Here is a 19,752-nt window from a genome sequence, read left to right on the forward strand (position 1 = left end):
ATTCCATCCCAAACTTCCTCCGATTAAACAGAGGGAAAACTGAAATGGCAGAGGGTCACCCCCCCACCGTGTCCATGTTGGAGGGATCGAACCCAACAGCAGAAAAAAGCCAGAAAAGAGCCAGAAAAGAGCCAGAAAAGTCCTTTTTGTACCCCTGGTAAGCGAGGCCAAGAATCATCCCAGGGCCTCACACACCTGCACCCGCACAGGGAAGCAGCTTGGGATGGAAGTGGGAGCTTGGCTGCCAGGAATACCTCAGCTGGAAAATAAAATTAATCTGCAAAATCTCTCCCTGCCAGTTTTTTTTTGGTAGGTTTTATCTGATTTATTCTCTCCTCGTCATAAGGAGCTAATTAACAAACCATCGTTTAAATAAACAGCAGCCAGGGTGTTTGTAACCTTGGCTTTATTGAATTGTGACAAATTAGTAGCCTCTGCATGTTAAATGAAACAGAAGCATCGAGGGAAAAAAAACCTGAATTCCCATCTGGATAACGATCCTTGCTGTGGACACAGAGCAGAGGGAGCAACTCCTGGCCATTGTGGAAGAATCCCAAATAACCCCAAAACCTGGCAGGTGCTGTGGCTTCACCCTGAATTCATCCCTGGGGAACGGCAGGGTCAGGACAAGGCTGGGCTGTGGATAAATCCGAGCAGCCCCGGGAGCCTCCCTGAGCCTCGTTAACACCCCGTTCATCAGGGATCCATGACAATAATCCTGAAAGGCTCCTCTGTGCCCAGCCTGGCTCCGGGAGCAGGGAGCAGCATTCCCAAGGGATGAGCCAGGGAATGAAGCCATGGCTGCTGTCCCAGGCCAGCCCTACCCTCCCTCCCAGAAGGAAGGGAGATTTTGGGCTGCTTTCCCCCTTTTTCCTACTCCCCAAAGGGTGCAAGCAACGCTCTCCATCCTCCCTGGCCCTGCTCTGGGGTGGCCATTCCCAAAATTCAGCAGAGCCGTTGCTGGTCCCACGGGTGCTTCCAGCTCCTGCCGTGCCAGTGGGAATTGCTCAGTGACAGCTCTCCCAGGGCTTTTGGGAGTGCAATTACCTGGCAGTGTTAATTACACTCCAGGTGAGCACAAAGCCGAGCAGGGGAGCTGAGCCAGCAGCTCCTGTGGGGTGGGAATGCTGGGATTTGCAGGGGTGCAGCACTGGGATCAACCCTCAGCATCCCAGGACAGAACTTCCCTCTGGACAGAGAACCCCAGCAGAGATGGAATCATGGAATTGTTGGGGTTGGAAAAGCCCTTGAAGATCAGAGTCCAATCCCCCAACACTGCCAGGGCCAGCACCAAACCATGTCCCCAACTGCCACATCCACATGGCTTTAAAATCCCTGCTGGAACAGTGACCCCACACTGCCCTGGGCTGGACAACTTTCACAGGGAACAAATCTTCCCAAAAGCCAACCTCAACCTCTCCTAGCACGACTTTTGTCCTGTCATTTGATACCTGGGAGAAGAAACTGGTCCCTGCCAGTCCACAACCTCCTTCCAGGCACAGAATCTCCTTCCAAACATCTCTCAGGATGAGAAATTCATTAAATCAAGAGTGGTTTGGGTGGGAAGGGCCTGAAATCTCATCCATTCCATGGGCAGGGACATCTTTCACTGTCCCAGGTTGCTCCAAATCCTGCCCAACCTGGCCTTGGACACTTCCAAGGATCCAGGGGCAGCCACAGCTTCTCTAGGAAATCCATCCCAGGGCCTCACCACCCTCACAGGGAAGAATTGATTCCATAGGAGCTTGGAGAGCAAAGAAAACTTCCCCCTGAGCTGCACTCTCTTTACTTACTTTGTGTTGTTTTTTCTTTTTTCTTTAATTTCTTTTATTAATAAAGGCTTCATTAACGAGCAGCGACAGAAACTCACACCAGGGAACTGAGTATTCTGAGGAGCCAAGTCATCAATTAAACCAACATTTCCCTCTGTTCTTTCCCTTTCAAACCCTCGGTTTCATCACCAAAAAGCAGAGTCGAGAGGGCTCCAGCGAGGAGGAACAATAGCAAGGCACCAACTCCTACATCTGCCCCTTCTCCCCCTCAGTGAGGTGAGGATCAGCGATCCCACAATTCCAGACATCTGTGGGAACCATGGATGCTGCACAGCACAGCCAAGGAAAGCTGCCCCAGCACCTCCAGCAGATCCCAAAATGTGGAACCCCTCTGTCTGCAGGGCTCCCAAAAGCTGATATTCCCCCCTCCTAGTATCAATTAATGATTAAAATCATTCCTTGCCCTGACTTTTTTCTCCTGCTGGGATGGTGAATGCACCTGGACCACGAGTGCTTGGCAAAAGTGTCCCCAAGGTGTCCCTACAGCTCTTCACCCAGTAGCTGGGGAGCTGGAACGGCAGCAGCCAGCAATTAACAGCTGATCTCTCTGATTTTTGATAAATCCAGCACTCTGGAGAAGCTGGAGCTGAGTTCCATGTGCTAGAGAGGAAAAGTTTCCTGCAGAGCACCCGTCCCTTTGGGATGGGGACAGAGCCAGGGGACAGGGCCATGGGCACAGGCGAGCAGCCTGCGCCCTGCAGCTCCATTTCCATCCTTCCCTCGTGCAAAAACCCCATAATTTTTAAGGTTAATAAAGCCCTTGTTTGCTTAAGACAGCACCTGTTTCTATGGTGACACTTGCAACCTGGAGCCTGTTTATCAACGGCGCCGCCGCGCGCGGTGACAGCGCGGACACGGCGGGGAAGGCCAGCGGCGCTGCCAGCACCTCTGGGGACAGCGGTGCCACCATCCCTCAGCCCCCAAATGTGCCAGTGCCCATCCCTGGCATCCCCACTCTGCCCTACAAAGCCACAGAAGGGGCTGGAGCAGCGGGAGCTGCACCCACGGTGGGGGGAAGGCCGGGCTGAGCCATGGGTGGGAATGGCTCCACTTCCAAACCATTGGATGCGCTTCCTCTGTGCCACCCCAGAGCTGCCTGTGGCAGCTCCGTGCCTCAGTTTCCCCAGTGCCCTGCCCTGGGAAGGGGTTCAGGGCTGATCCAAGCGGTGCTGGTGGCAGCAGAGCCCGGCGGGTCCTGCTCGGTTCCATCCTGGCGCAGGATTTCTCCCGGCTGGCAGAACCCGTTTCCATAACGACTTTCTGTTACAAACATATTTTGATAAAAATAAAGTTAAAGCGGCGAGGCTTTAGTGGAGTACAAATTCGCTGCTCTCGCCCTCCCCCTTCCTCCTCCCCAAGGAGGGGGAATAAAGATGGAAAGCTTTCCATTTGAAGGGCAGTATTTTCTCCCTTCTTTTTCTTTCCCCACTGAATACAAAATGGAAAACCTTGTTTACTGGGGATTCGCTGTAAACCAGTTCCGACTCTGCCTGGTTACCTGATGCTCTACAGTATGTACAGGATAATGTGATAAATTCATTTCCAATTCACTGCATTATCCTTTGAATATTTTAATGACTCATTGAATGGAGTAAAAAAAAAAAAAGAGAGAAAAAAAAGCTATTTCAAATGAACAATTATGCTGCATTAGAGTAAAGGCTGATTATATTTAAACACTGCTTCCATGGATAACGGGACATATCGACCTCCGCCTATAAGAGCTAATTTGGCTCTTATCTCTAAATAATTTTACACTGCAAATTACCATGAAAACCTAAAGGGCTTTAAAAACATTCATCAAAAGATATTATTCCACTTTGTAGCAACATTTTTATTTAAATTATTTTGAATAGGAGTGAAAGCATCTCTCGTGTTTGACAATCGGAGCAGCGACGGAGCAGCGGCTGATAAGGAATGGCGAGCGGCGCCCAGGGGATGGGATGGTTCCATCCCAAAAACCCACCTGGGAGAGCAAATCCCAAGCCAAACCCCAAAGTTGGTGGCGTGCCAAAGTACTGCAGCACCCAGGAGTGGCATTTAGTGCTGCTGGAGCTGCTTCCCTCCAAACTGGGGGATGGCAAAGCCTGGGTGATGCCAGAGGGATGCCAGGGCGATACACAAGTGATGCTGGGGGGAGGCTGGGGTGACACCCAAGGGATGCTGGGGTGGTACCCAAGGGATGCTGGGGTGGTACCCAAGGGATGCCAGGGTGACGTGAAGGGGATGCTGGGGTGACACCCAAGGGATGCCAGAGTGATATTCAAGGGATGCCAGGGTGACACCCAAGAGATGCTGGGGTGGCACCCAAGGGATGCCAGAGTGATATTCAAGGGATATCACCCAAGAGATGCTGGGGTGATACCCAAGGGATGCTGGGGTGATACCCATGAGATGCCAGGGTGATATCAAAGGGATGCCAGGGTGGTACCCAAGGGATGCTGGGCTGATACCCAAGAGATGCTGGGGTAGTACCCAAGGGATGCTGGGGTGATGCTGGGACAATATCTAAGTGATGCTGGTGAGAGACTGGAGTGATACCAAAGGGATGCTGGGGTGGTACCCAAGGGATGCCAGGGTGACACCTGAGGGATGCTGGGGTGGTACCCAAGGGATGCCAGGGTGGTACCCAAGGGATGCCAGAGTGATATCCAAGGGATGCTGGGGTGATACCAAAGGGATGCTGGGGTAATGCTGGGCTGATACCCAAGGGATGCTGGGGGGATGCCAGAGTGACACCCATGTGATTCCTGTGATGCTGGGTGATGCTGGGGCAAAGCCAGGGCAGTACCCAGGTGATGCTGGGTGATGCTGGGGTGATACCCAAGTGATGCTGGGCAACACTGGGGTGACACTGGGGTGGTACCAAGCACTGCTGGGTGATACTGGGTGATACTGGTGGGGTACCAAGCACTGCTGGGTAATGCTGGGCAATGCTGGAGTGACGCTGGGTGATACTGGGGTGGTACCAAGCACTGCTGGGTGATACTGGGTGATACTGGTGGGGTACCAAGCACTGCTGGGTAATGCTGGGCAATGCTGGAGTGACGCTGGGTGATACTGGGGTGGTACCAAGCACTGCTGGGTGATACTGGGTGATACTAGGGTGACACTGGGTGATACTGGTGGGGTACCAAGCACTGCTGGGTGATGCTGAGGGGGAACCCAAGCACTGCTGTCCACACTGGAGTGACACTGGATGATACTGGGGGGGTACCCAAGCACTACTGGGCGATACTGGGGTGACACTGGGTGATACTGGGGTGATGCTGGCTCGGTGCTGGGGTGACACTGGGCGACACTGGGTGACACTGGGTGATACTGGGGTGGTACCCAAGCACTGCTGGCACCCTGGGGTGACACTGGGTGACGCTGGGGTGACACTGGGCGACGCTGGGGTGACACTGGCTGATGCTGGGGTGACACTGGGAGATGCTGGGGTGACATTGGACGACGCTGGGGTAACACTGGGCGATGCTGGTGTGACACTGGCTGATACTGGGGTGACACTGGGCGATGCTGGGGTGACACTGGCTGATACTGGAGTGACACTGGGTGATACTGGGGTGACACTAGGCGACGCTGGGGTGACACTGGGTGACGCTGGGGTGACACTGGGTGATACTGGGGTGACACTGGGAGATGCTGGGGTGACTCTGGGAGACGCTGGGGTGACACTGGGTGATGCTGGGGTGACACTGGGCGATGCTGGGGTGACACTGGGTGATACTGGGGTGACACTGGCTGATACTGGGGTGACACTGGGCGACGCTGGGGTGACACTGGCTGATACTGGGGTGACACTGGGCGACGCTGGGGTGACACTGGGTGATACTGGGGTGACACTGGCTGATACTGGGGTGACACTGGGCGACGCTGGGGTGACACCGGGGCACCGGCGGGCGCGGGTGCTCCTCCAGCCCCCCGGCACGGCACCGGCCGCCCCATCCCTCCCGGAGAAAGGCACTTGCAAGCCCCTCTCTGCACCAAAGCAACAGAAGGTGTCATGTAAAGCCTACACGGTTATTTTAGAGCCAGTGTGCAAATAAGGCTGTCAGCTGAAGCTCCTCGGAGCCAAGACTTCCATATCCCCCCAAGGATCTGCATCTCAACGAGACACCATGTGGCTGAGCCCGCCGGCTCCGCACCCGGATTTGGGGCTGGGGGATTGGGAAAACTCCTCCCAGCCACGCCAGGACCCCCCCACTGCACCCCCAGCCACGGGCACCGAGCTGACGGGGTTTGGTCCCTGCGTCCTCATGGGATAGGGGAGGATTTTTTGGTGGTTTATTGGGCATTTGTGGGATTTGGGGGATTTATACGCGTTTCTGTGTGTGTAGAGGAGAGATACATATACACACACCCACGGGAGATAGAGGGGATATATTTATCCCATCATTATAGGGATCATATCAATATATAGGTTTTATATAGAATATTGCATGGAATCAGTGAATGTCTCACGTTGGAAGGGACCATCAAGAGCACAGAGGCCAAATCCCTGCTCGGATATGTGTGTTTATATTTATAAATCTATTTATCTCGTGATAAGAAAGCTTAAGGAATTGTTGGGGCTGGGATCCACCCCATCCTTGGCAGATAGGGAAAAACCCTTTTCCCTCCCAAAAATGTCCTTTTTCCTGCCCTCTTTCATGGCCTAATACAGAATTTTTGACCTTAGAGATCACAACTGGAATCACTCAAACGCCAGGGGAAAAAATCCCACCTCCCATTTGTGCTGGAGGTTTGAATCCCACATTTCCCTTCTTTGCTTAAAGGATTTTACAGTCCAAAGAAAAAAAAAAAAAAAAAAGGAAAACCACAATAATTAGCAAGAGGGAACGGCTCCGAAGGATCTGTGTACAGAAGGAAACACAGGAGCTTGGGCTCCTTTGCGTTTGGTAAATATTAAAATTAATGAGAGACTTTCAGGACCCTGTTGTTAGAAATGCAGAAGGGTTTCTGTGAAGGATAAAAACACAAAACAACATGAAAAAAAAACCCCAAGCCCTGTACACAAATTCTTGCAATTATTCCCGATGCTTCCTATTTTTCAGCCAATTATGGAATCCATGGAAAGTATTAATATCCTGTTTTAATTTGCTTAATATGCCCATTAACAATAAAAAGTCTAATTAAGGTATCTGTACAAAGAGCCCTCAGCAGTAATTTCAGAGAATAATAGAGGAGAACGACGCAATATTTCTTGTTAAATGCGTACTGCAAATTAATTGATATCTTAATTAGGCTTTAGTACCCAGATTATCAGTTAGATTGATTTAGGGCTGCAACATCTCATTTTTTGAAACATAAAAACAAGCAGGAAGGGAAAAAACTGCTTTTCCAAGATATTTCTGGGAGCAAAGCCGTGACACACTGGGACAGGGAGAAGGACTCATCCCATGGACACAGTGCTGGGAAGTGCCACAGTTCATCCCAAACTCATTTCCCCCCTTGTTTTCTCACTGAGTTCAAACCATTTTTAATCCAAAAAAAAAAAAAAAAATCAAAAACTAGAAAACTAATTGAGATTTTCACCAAACCCACTTTTTTAAGCCTAAAACTCAACCAGCAGCAGGAGCTGTTTGGAAGGACGCGTTGTCTCCGCAGAGAAAACCGGTGGTGGGGAGTTGGCAAAGTGTTTTTTGGGCTTTTTTTCCAGCATTTCCTTAGGAGAAGGAGGGAAAAAAAAAAACCCCAAAAACCCAAGCAGCAATATTTTTGGACCAGCCTGGCTCTTTATAGCCTGAGGAAGCACTTCCCTACCTACACGCCCAGCACCATTTACATTTCTCTGGCAAACACTCGTCCTCCCCTCCGGGGTTTCTCCAGGAGGAGTTTGCATCCCATGGGATTCCAGCCCTCCCTGGATGCTTGGGAATGATCCCAGGAGGAGTTTGCATCCCCTGGGATTCCAGCCCTCCCTGGATGTTGGGAATGGTCCCCATGGACTCACCAGGATGTCGGTGACCAGCCAGTGCCTCCAGAAGCGCAGCCGGGGGTTCTCTCTGTTGGGAGCATCGGGGTCCACCATCACCAGGACGTATTTCTTGTTCTGCAAGAGAGGAGAGGGGGATGCTGTGGCCATGGGGTGACAGCAAAAAGCCCCCAAACCCACATTTTTCCACTCTTCCCCAGCTCTGGTGGTATCACCCCAGAGGTAAGCGAGGAATGGGCACCAGGGGAGGCCACAAATCACCTGGGGATGATTTAATCCCAAATCTTTCCAGAGGAACAATGCAGGTTCTGCCTCCTCCAAAGAAAAGGCACCAAGGAGAATTCCCTCTGCTTCTCACCACATCCCACTGAGGCACAGGATTTCAGCCCCTCTGGTATTTTTGGGATCCAGAGTTGGTTGGGGACAAGCTGGGTACCCTCCATGGGGGTGGTTGTGGGGAGCCAAACTCTACCCCAAACATCCCAAAATAACCAAAAGATGTTCCTGGGATGCTGCAACGAGCAGCACCTGGGGGTCAGGTACCACTCCTGGGTGATGGAATTGGGCAAAGAGAGCTGGGATTTATGGATAACACAGGTTTAGCCCCCAGGAAACCCTCCCAGCCCAGCCCAGGCCCCCACTGAGGGTACCCAGCACCCAAAGGTGCCACCAGCACAGAGCCCACGTGGGTATTTTGGTCTGCTGAGGATGGAGCTGGGTTGGAAGTGACCTCTGAAAGGAAAACCTGCTGATCTCCAGGGATTTGGCAGGACCTCAGGCACCAGATTATCCCTCAAGCACGCAGATTAAGGGATCTATATCCGAATGAAATCTCCAGGTGCGTCTGTCAGGGAGCCAGGCTCCGCTCCAGCCGCCCCGGGGGCTGGGCTGTCACCAGCAGCCCTGGGATTTAGCCCTGCAATTCCCACTGGAATTAGCTGGAGCTCTGTGGCTGCGTCCCCTGTCCTGTGAAACCTGGCAGGGATTTGCACAGTGAGGTTCCTGGGGCTGACTCAATATTTTTGCTCTGTTTCCCAACCTCAGGTTGGGATAAAGAGGCAAAAACCCCCTGGGATGTTGCCACAACCCGTGCCCCCCTCCCTTGGCATCCCACACGTCTCATAAACCTCTTGAAGACCGCAGGGAGCACCACTTTTAACCAGAAAATGCAGATTTCAACCCGTTTAGCTTGCAACAGTCGCAGAGAAAATCCCAAACTCGAAGTGCCCCGCCCGGGAGCGCCGCTGCCCCGCTCCACAAAGCCCAGCCTGGCATCACCCAGGGTGGGGGAATTACACCGAGCCTGCAGATGTGAGCGTGGGAAAGGTGGGAAAGGGGCCGTGCTGGTGTCACCACGTGAGGCTGAAGGTCAGGACCTCGAGGCTGAGCCGCCACCACCATCCCCACCACGCTCCCAGCTGCAGAAGGCTGAGAGAGAAAAAAAAAAAAAAAAAAGGGAAGAAGCAGCAAAATTCCTTAACAGCGCCGAAATCAGCGTTTAATAGGAAGGAGGAGGAGGGGAGGGGGAGAAGAAGCCCGACAACCCAAAAACCCTACGCTGGAAGTGTGAAGGAATTTGAGCTCTAACTTTGGGGAGGGTGCGGAGCCGAGCTCGGCGTTTCTGAATCTCTCGGCTCCGCTCGGAGCCCAGCTGGTGGGAACAGAACGTGTAGTCATGGGACTGTCATCGTGTGCTGTCCAGGTTAACATGTAGCATTTCTATTACTATTAACAGACTTTCTGCTCCTCACTCCATCTGTTCTTCGAAATAATTGCAGTTGTACAGACCATGCCTTCGCTCCAGGCAGGCTCTGGGGAGAGGATAGTGTTTTTATGCAAGAAAAAAAAAAAAAATTATTAAAAAAAAAAAAAGGAAAAAAATGGGGAGGAAAAAAAAAAAGTGTTAAAAAATAACAGCAAACACGAGAATAGAGTGCAAGTGAAGCTAACAGCAGGCTTGGAATTGGGGACAGATTGTGGCCTAGAAAGGTGACAGCGCACGCGGCCGGGGGCCGGCAGGGCAGACCCCGGTGGGGACAGGAGCTGGGGTCAGAGCCCTGAGCAGGGCTGGCCCTGGGGGATTTTTCTCTCTCCTCACCTGCCGGCCACCCTAAGAGCCACAATCCCTCACCTTCCACCTAAAGATAGCAAAGCCCTCCCCGAGCCGAGTTAATCCAGGCTGCTCATCCTGCGCCGCTCCTGAGGCTGCAGCAGCCCCCAAAGGCACCCCAAAACCCCCTGTGTGACCTCCCAGGGCCATGCCAGGCACCCCAAACACGGGGGGATGGTTTAGAACTGCTTGCAAGCAGCAGAGCAGCCCGAGTGTGGTGATTTTGGGGGTTTTTGATGCTGAAATCCCTCCTCGACACAGGCTAACAGCATTAGCTGCTGTCAGGGCTGCAGACGGGAGCCAGCCCCAAGTGACACGGGAGCTGCTCAGCTTTACAAACATGAGCCACCCCCAGGGATTTTGGGAGAGGAGGAAAGTGGCTTTAGATCAGAAAATTCCTCCAGTGCACGAGAACAGGAGGCATCTTGCTGTGCAAAGGGAAGGGAGGAAGGGAGAGAGGGAAGAAAAAGCCACTTTGAATGAAAATTTGGGGGAGAAAAACACCCCAAAAGCTTTGTCTCTCATTCCTGCTTGGCCCAAGCCGTGGAGGAGCTGCTGGAGTGCAGCACCCAGTGTGTCCTATCGGTGTCATGGGATCATGGAATGGTTTGGCTGCGAAGAGAACTTGAATTCCACACCTTCCACTGTCCCAGGCTGCTCCAACCTGGCCTTGGACACTCCCAGGGATCCAGGGGAAGCCACAGCTCCTCTGGGAATTCCATCCCAGCCCTTTCTTCTCCTCCTAGCCAGGAATTCCTTCCCGATATCCCATCTCTCTGGCAATGGGAAGTCACTCCCTGGGTCCTGTCCCTCCATCCCTTGTCCCCAGTCCCTCTCCAGCTCCCCTGGAGCCCCTTCAGGCCCTGCAAGGGGCTCTGAGCTCTCCCTTGATCCTTCCCTTCTCCAGGCTGGTGTGTGACACCAACTGGGTCACCCTTCCATGGCCACCCTTTCCCTGCTTCCTCACCCTAGGACACTTTAAAATCAACATTTAACCACTGACAGGAGCTGCTGCCTTCCCAAGGACTCAAACCCACACCTGCACCGCCCAGCTTTGCCCCCCACACCCCTGGGAAGGGGCGTTCTTGCCCTGCTCCTCCACCTGACACAAAGCTGGAGCAGCAGAGCTGGTGGCAGGTGACAAGAGCCCTGCATTCCGTGTTTTCCCTGCTAATTGTTTCTAGAGGGGGAAGCAGCAGCAAAATACCCAGTTATTCCTGCAGAAAGCATTAGCTGCTCCAATTAGGCACAGGTTTAGGAAACTCGCTCCGAGCAGGCAGCGACTTTTCCAAGAGGCAGGTGGGCAGGAGAGGGATTTTGTGCACTGAGGATACACACGGAGCTCAACAGATCCCGCCGAGCCGGGGCTGCTCAGGAATTAAAGACTTATCCAAATGAAAGCAAATAGGGTGTTAAGTGACACACATGTAGAGCGAGCGGTTTCCTTGGAAACCAGCGCACATGGAAGCAGCACACATGCAGTGCTCGGGTGTTTTCGGCAGCCCTGGGGCTCTGCCCTGCCAGGGATACCCAACTTGGGCTGGGCCTGGAGCTGGGTGAGCCCAGGGGTGACTGTGCTGGTGTGTCCATCCCGTTGGCATCCCTTTATCCAGGGCATGGAGGAAAAATGGATTAAAATGGGCTTTATTCTGTGGAGGGGAGATGGATGGTGGCCAAGCTTTGCTGTAGGAATTCCATCCCAAAACTGGGCCAAGCCCCAACCAGCCATTCCCCACCATGGGAATGGAGAGGTTTGGATGGATCCAGTCTGGATCCTCCCAGCTCACCCATCCCTCAGAGCTGTGCACACCCACAGCACAGGATGTTCCCTGCACCAGCCCCTCACCACTCAAGGGATGAGGTGAAATTTCCAGCTGCCCCATTGCCACCACATCCTTGACAGCTCCTAAGGAATTTCCCTGGGTGCTGAAGGAAATCATGGAAATCACAGACAGGTTGTGATGGTATCTGAGCCAAAAAACCTTTCACCTCCCTGGGAGCTGCAGCCTGGCATTGCCCCAGCCTGGATTATCCTGCTGGGAAGGATTTTGATGGCATGAGATGATCCAGGCTGGTCCCACTGGTGCGGAGATGGGACGGGGGAAGGAGCTGGGGAAGAGCTGGGTTTATGCAATTACAAACAAAAAAACCTCAATTTATCCCCAAATCACTTTCCAGAGCTGGGCAGGGAGCTGGGAAGAGTACCCAGAACACTGGGAAACATCCCAGCTCTCCTCAGGGATGCTTGGAGGGTCCAGCTCACGTCCCACCAGAGCAGGAGTCGGAGGTGGAAGCGCCGCCAGCACCAGCTGAGATTTGAGATCAATCTGGGCTTTTTTCTTGGCTTGTCCCCAGTACTAAAAAGTTTCTATAACAGGCACCGGCTTCGCAATTCTGCTGCTGCTGCCTCGCCAGAGAGAAATTCCAGCTCCTTCCTCGGCGGCAGAGAAATTGTTTGTGACCGAGTTGTGCTGTGGCTTGGGGAAGGAGCTGCCGAGCGCGGCAGGATTTCACCTCCTCCCCTTCCACCTGCACCTCGCCACTTCCACGGGCAAAGAAACAGGTCAGCAAAATTAACCCTGCTCCGCAGGACTTGCCCAAGGGGACAAGTGGCACCGGCTGAAGGCTTGACCCAGCTCTCCCAGGCCTGGCTCCCGCTGCCCAAGGGAACTTCATTGAATTTCCAACTGCAACTCTCCCCATCCCTCTGCTCTCCCTTGGGGCTCCCTCACCGGCCAAATATTTATGCAGCCTAATGTCCTAATGAGGATTGATTCATCCAGGATGGTTAAGGAGTGTGTGTGAAAGGTCTGTTCCCAGATTAAGGGCTTGGGATGCTTTAAGGAATGGATTATTTGCTCTAAAAGAACAGTTTGTTTTCCCTCATAGCAGCAATAAAACAGCAGCGGGGGTGTTACACACCCAACACAACCAGGCAGAAAGTGGGATAAATATTCCAAAGTGTCCATGGTGCTAGGAATGCAGGTGACAGTGCCTCTGGAGCACTTCTGGGGAGGGAGAGGAGCAACAGGCTGTGATTCCTCAATCAGAGACCCCACTGAGGCTCTGCTTTGGCTTCCCCAAATCGAGGCGATTCCACCAAAACCCTCAAGGGGAAAACACCAGGGAATGGGGCCACCCGTCCCAAATGCAGGAGGGAACCAACACCCCGAGAACGGCTCCAGCCCGCTCCAGCTGCCGCCCCGTGCCCCCCTTTTCCCCGGAGCTGTTTGTCACCACTGCAGCCTAATGAGCACCGCGCACTCGTCCCCGGGCTGGGGACACCGCGGCCGGGCGGGGCAGCCGGGACGGACTCGGGAAGCGACATCTCCCGAGCCGAGAGTGAGGAGGAGGAGGAGGAGGAGGCGGCCAGCGGCCGCGGTGGCAGAGCGCAGCCTTCCAGCCCAATTACTATCACGCGGAGGGACACATGGATTGGTGACATTTGACATTTTCTACACAATATTTTGATGCAGAATGGCACCTCCGTCACAAATTATTTTGCAAAACTTGGCTTGGGTTCTGATGGGTTTTTTAATTTTTTTTTTCCTTTTTCTGGGGGAAAAAAATAAGAAAATAAAAGCGTTGCACAGGGGTGGCATTTGCAGGCCAGCAAAGGGAAGGGTCATGGTGTCCCCTCCGTGAGCTGGGCCACCAAGTGGGAAAACAAAGGGGAAACTGCACCCAGAAATTCCAGGCTTTGCTCCCATGCACCCACAAGGCCCTTGGGGACCCTCAAAAGCTTTTTCCCTGCTCCCTCCCATGATTCCTGAGATGTCTCAGCTCGGGAGCATCGGGGGCCCAGACCCCTCCTGGCAAGGCAGGGGTTCTCAGCGCTGGGAATTGCTGAACTCGGTGCTACCAGACACCTCGGCGAAGCTGAAATGACTTTAAATGCCTAAACATTTTAAAACAAACCCTGGAACAATTCAGCTCCGAACTCCTCGCCTGCTTTCTCTCCCTCCTCGCTCTCTCTCTCCCATTTTTACGGTTTCCAGAGCTGTTTTACGCCTCATTACCTGCACACTGTGAGTGATGTCTGTCGGTCCTAGAGCTGTAAATACCTTAAATCATGCTTCATTAAGAATATCTCTGGTGCTATTAAAGAGCTATAATAGACAACGAGTTAACAGATGATTAAATATGAACTCCATTTGTGTCACTCACCGCGGGCAGGAAGAGGCTTTAAGTTTTTTAAACTCGCTCTCATTATCTGGGGAAGTGGCGGGGATGGAGGGGGATGGAGGGAGGCTCGATGGGATGAAGGGATGCTGGCTTGGAAATGTGAGGATGAGGATGGAGGGGGGCTGGAATGGGGTGGAAGGAGGCTGGAATGGGATGGAGAGAGGCTGGAATGGGATGGAAGGAGGTTGGAATGGGATGGAGGGAGGCTGGAATGGGATGGAAGGAGCTTGGAAGGGGATGGAGAGAGGCTGGAATGGGATGGAGAGAGGCTGGAATGGGATGGAGAGAGGCTGGAATGGGATCGAAGGAGGTTGGAATGGGATGGAGGGAGGCTGGAATGGGATTGAAGGAGGTTGGAATAGAATTGAGAGGCTGAAATGAGATGGAGAGAGGCTGGAAGGGGATGGAGGGAGGCTGGAATAAGGTGGAGGGAGATTGGAATAGAATTGAGAGGCTGGAATGGGGTGGAAGGAGGCTGGAATGGTATGGAAGGAGGCTGGAATGGGATGGAGGGAGGTTGGAAGGGGATGGAGGGATGGGCACCCGGAAATGGAGAGATGGGGATGGAGAGGTTTTTGCATGGGATGCAGGGATGCTCACACAGAAATTGAGGGGCTGGGGGTGGAGGGATGCTCCTATGGAGCTGGAATGATGGGAATGGAGGGGAATGGAGGGGAATGGAGGGGAAGGGAGGGAGCCTTGCCTGGGATGAATAGATGTGCACATGGAAATGGAGAAGATGAAAGGATGTTCACATGGAAAAGGAGAGATGTTCACATGGAAAAGGAGGGATGCTCACATGGAGATGAAGGGATGCTCCTGTGGAGCTGGAGGGATGGGGATGGAGGAATCTCTCATGGAGATGGAGGGATGGGAATGGAGGAATGTTCGCATGGAGATGGAGGGATGGGAATGGAGGAATCCTCACATGGAGATGGAGGGATGGGAATGGAGGAATCCTCACATGGAGACGGAGGGATGGGAATGGAGGAATCCTCACATGGAGATGGATGAATTCTTCTGTGGACATGGAGTGATGCTCATGAGGAGCTGGAGGGACAGGAATGGAGGATGCTCTGTGTGGAGATGGAAGGATTCTCTCATGGGGATGGAGGGCTGGAAGGATGCTGTCAGTGGAAGAATGGAATGGAAGAATATCGTGGAATGTGGATGGAAGAATGTTTTGGAATGTGTGGAGATGGAGAGAGGGGAATTAAGAGATGGATGCTCATGGAGGTGGAGGGATGGGGATTTAGGGATCCTCACATGGAAGTGAAGGATGGAGATTTATGGATGCTTGAGAGGGGTTAGAGGGATGTTTCCATGGAGACAGGGATGGGGGTTCTGCACCAAGAACCCCCAGGAGGCACCAGCTCCCCCATGCTGTGACTCCAAGCTGATGATCCTTGCTGGGACTTTCCCAGCTGGGGTCTGGTAGCTGGAGATTATAAAGAAAATCAGATAAAGGGAGAGGTGGACAATGAGGAGATGCTTTGGATGGGACAGGATGAGTACTTGGAAGAAAGATGGGACTGAGGGAGGCGTGGATACCTGGGAAGAAGGGCTGGAGAGCAGCAGCATGAATGGAGATGCAAAAGGGATTGAGCATCGCTGGCTCTCAAATACGAGAATAGCTCAGCACAAATGAATTGCCAAAGTGCAAATTAAATAATAATTAATACCATTAAAATCCCATGAGCACACAAAAATACTGGGGAAAATTAAATAATGAGTGTTTTCTTCTTTTTCTGGATTAGATTCTGCTCTGTGAAAAGAAAGAGCATTTTCACAGGCTCCAGCACAAGTGGAATTATCCCAGTGTCACAATCCTGGCTGGGATCGAGGCTGTGCATGGTGCCAAACACCCAGCACACGTGTCCCAGACTGTCCCAAACGGAGAAATGGAGCTGGGGAAGGGTCTGGAGCCCCAGGAGAGGCTGAGGGAGCTGGGCAGGGGCTCAGCCTGGAGCAAAGGAGGCTCAGGGGGCCCTTGTGGCTCTGCACAGCTCCTGCCAGGAGGGCACAGCCGGGGGGGCCGGGCTGTGCTCCAGGGAACAGGGACAGGAGCAGAGGGAACGGCCTCAGGCTGGGCCAGGGCAGGCTCAGGGTGGGCACTGCAGGAATTTCCCCATGGAAAGGGGGCTCAGGGCTTGGCACTGCCCAGGGAGGGCTGGAGTGCCCATCCCTGGAGGGGTCCCAGGAATTCCTGGAGGTGGAACTCCAGGTGGGGAGTGGGCACAGGTTGGACTCAGTGATCCCAGAGGCCTTTTCCAACCTCAACCATTCTGTGGTTCTGAGGGAGGAGGATCTGGGGATGGGGACAGACCCTGGCTGTGGGAAATCCAGGTGACCTGAGCATGGCCCATGTCAGGAGCGGGGCCACTGTCCCAGCAGATGTCCCTGTGCTCCTTGTGAGGGATCTCACAGCAGAACCTGGCACTCACAGGAGCCTCCCTGGCTTCTCCCCAGCCTCTCTCCCATCCCCTCCTCCGCTGGGATCAGCCTTAAAATCATCCAGACATGGAGAGGGCCCTATGGCTCTGCCCATGCCCTGCGTGGAGAGGGGGACATGGGACCATGCTCAGGGTAGCAAACCCCAGCTCTGCTCCAAGAGAAAATCCACGGCCTGATTCCTTACAGGGGTAAATTCCCATTCCTACAATCTCCTGTCACCATGATATTTTATGAAAAATCCCTTCATCAGGATTTCTTCTCCTGGGAAGCTGGGAAGCTTCAGTTTCTCCCTGTTTTGCTGCCTTGGAATGTGATTCAGAGAACTGTTTACCCAGCATGTGAATTGTTTGAATTTAATGACCAATCCCAATCCAGCTGTGCTGAGACTCTGGTCAGTCATGGGTTTTTATTATTCATTCTTTTGCAATTTTGCAGCCTTCTGATGTCTCCTGTCTCTTTCTTTAGTGTAGTTTTAGTATATAATAATATAATATAATATAATATAATATAATATAATATAATATAATATAATATAATATAATATAATATATATTATATAATATATAATATAATGAAATATATAAAATAATCTATATTAAAATAATGAAATATATAATAAAATAAAATAATATAAAATACATAATAATAATATAATGAAATAAAATAATAAAGTATTAAATGAAATCATGAAATAAGATAATAAATCAGCCTTCTGAGAAGATGAAGTCAAATTCTCATCTCCCACCTTGTCCTGGGGAGCTCACAGCACCTCAACCCCCCATTGCTGTCCCCCTGCTCATTGCTCATTCCCCAGCACACCCCGACCCCTCCGCAGGGACCCGAGGCCGCCCCCGAGGCCACCGGGGGTCCCGGGCTGGTGGGGGGACGGTGACACCGCTGTCCCCGGGGACGGTGCTGCCAGGGCCGCTAATTGAATCCCGGCTCGGCGGGGCCGCTGCGGGCTCGGATGAGGTGGAAATGCCATTTCCGCGCTGTCCAAAGCGCGGAGCGCCCCCAGCTCCTGATGGGCGGCCGCGGGTCCCCTCCGCTCCCTCCCGCGACCCCTCGGGCAGGGGTCAGGCGGCTGCGGCCCCCAGGGTCACCCCAGGAAATTAATCCCGGGACCCCTTGGGAGCACAGCCACGGAGGGAAAAAACACATCTCGGTTCCATTTGGGGCGAAATTAAAGCGTTTCAGGAGCGGCCGGAGCTGCTCGGTCCGGCTCCATCCCTGGGGATGCGGCACCGACCCGCCCACGGCATCATTTACCTGCTGGAACCCCCTCGCAGCGCTGCGAGTTTGCTGCTGCTGAGTTGTGAGCATCCAAAAGAACAGACAAGGCCTTTCTCCCACCCCTATGCACCAAATAAAAAATAGATATAATATATATAATATAATATATATTATATATAAAAAATTACATATATATAATATGTATATTATATACAAAAATATATAATATGTATATTATATACAAAAATATATAATATATAATATATAATATATAATATATAATGTATAATGTATAATATATAACATATATAATACATTATACATATTATATAATGCATAATAAATATATATTTGGAATAAATATTCTATATTATATATTTCCATATGTAATATATATTTGTATATTTTAACATATATTTCTAGAATTTTAAAATATATTCTACATGGAAATACAGACTCTATTCTCTATATATTCTCTGTATATTCTCTATGTATTATCTATATAATGTTTACATATTCTATATATGTGCTGCATGGAAATATAGATTATATTCCAGATGGAGATATATTGGAAGATATATTCTCAATATTACTTAGGAATAGGACGCTGCCTTAGGATCTCATTAAAAAGCTGTTTAAATTTACGAATAATGGGAGAAATCTACACCCAGCTACCCCCAGAAAGAGCTTCGGGAAAACAACCAAGAGCTCACCCTCCCTCCACACAAACTGCTCTTGCCAGGAACAGGAGGGAAAAGATGCTCAGCTCAGAACTTCCCTCCCTGGTAAAATATTTAATAATAAACTCAGAGGAGAAGCCAGCTGTCTCCCTTGGATGTGGTTTTCATTTGGAAGTTAATGGGAGTTTTATTTCCAATCCAATTTTTTTTTTAATTTTTTTTTTTTTTTAATTTTAATTCCTGATGTGTGTTTTGTTCTGATAAATCCATCCTGTCAGGGCGAATCAATTCCAGCCGGGATGGACGGAGGGATGACACCCGTGTCACGCTCCATTCCCCTCCAGCCACCCTCTCCCGAGGCTCCTGATCCCCGGCACTTTGTTAATGGATCCCGGGAACAACATTTGGAAACACCCCGAGCCCCACAACAGCCGCGTTAACGCGGTAATTCCCACCATGCCTCGGCTCTTTGAAATCCCGGGGGAAAAAAAAAAAACAAAAAAAACCCAAAACAAAAAACAAACCAAAGCCAAAACCAAAGAAAAAACCGGGGGAAAGCTGAAATGAGTCCTGTGAAAGGAACAGGGCATCATTAACGCAGCCGGATCCGTATCACAGGCTGCAGCAATTATTCCCGGGTGGAACACGGCAAGCTGTGAAGAGCTTTCATTACCAGGGGTGTTACAGGTCCCTCACCTCTGGCCAATCTCCCGCTAAAACGGGCATTTTCTGCACCACGGATTCCAGCTCCATTTAAATCCATAATTGCTCTGATTGGGGGGCATCTGGAGCACGGGGAATTCATGACTGAGAAATCTATTAGGCAATAAGTTGATTACTTTGAGGCACCTTGAAGTCAGCTGGCCTCAATTGCTGCCCGGCTCAGGGGGTGCCTGGAGGTGCTGATTTCCAGGGGGTGCCATCTGCCCCGGCTCCCCTGAGCCTCAATTACCTGCCCGGGTCACCAAGGGGGAATTCAATCAGGGAAGCAGCCCATGGGATGCTGCTCCTGCCTTGGAAATGCAATTCCCCTCCCCAAGCCACCCACGATGGAGATCGGGTGGGGTTTCATCGTTCCCCAGGCCAAGCAGGAGGTGTTTGCTCCAGGGATGCTCAGGTGTGCATCAGGAATGATCCTTCCCTAATAATTTTCCTTCTTGTATCTCTCATTCTGTACAGGGATGCTCAGGTGTGCATCAGGCATGATCCCTCCATCCTTATTTTCCCCTCTCCTGTATCCAATTCTAGTCCAGGGATGTTCAGGTGTGGATCAGACATGATCCCTCCATCCCTATTTCCCTTCTCCTGTATCTGTGTTTGGTC

At 51.6% G+C, this 19,752-nt stretch overlaps 1 protein-coding gene across 1 annotated transcript in view; it reads right to left on the minus strand.

Moving 5' to 3' along the window:
• PEBP4 (phosphatidylethanolamine binding protein 4) overlaps window positions 1–19,752 on the minus strand; it is an 83,457-nt gene that overhangs the window by 35,321 nt on the left and 28,384 nt on the right. The window contains exon 4 of the mRNA XM_071454706.1: window positions 7,786–7,884. Within this exon, the coding sequence (XP_071310807.1) occupies window positions 7,786–7,884 (99 nt within the window). The remainder of the gene's footprint in view (window positions 1–7,785; window positions 7,885–19,752) is intronic.

This window comes from Agelaius tricolor, unplaced genomic scaffold, assembly GCF_023055355.1.
Source record: "Agelaius tricolor isolate 1412-34295 unplaced genomic scaffold, bAgeTri1.0.p SCAF_41, whole genome shotgun sequence".
NCBI lineage: Eukaryota > Metazoa > Chordata > Aves > Passeriformes > Icteridae > Agelaius > Agelaius tricolor.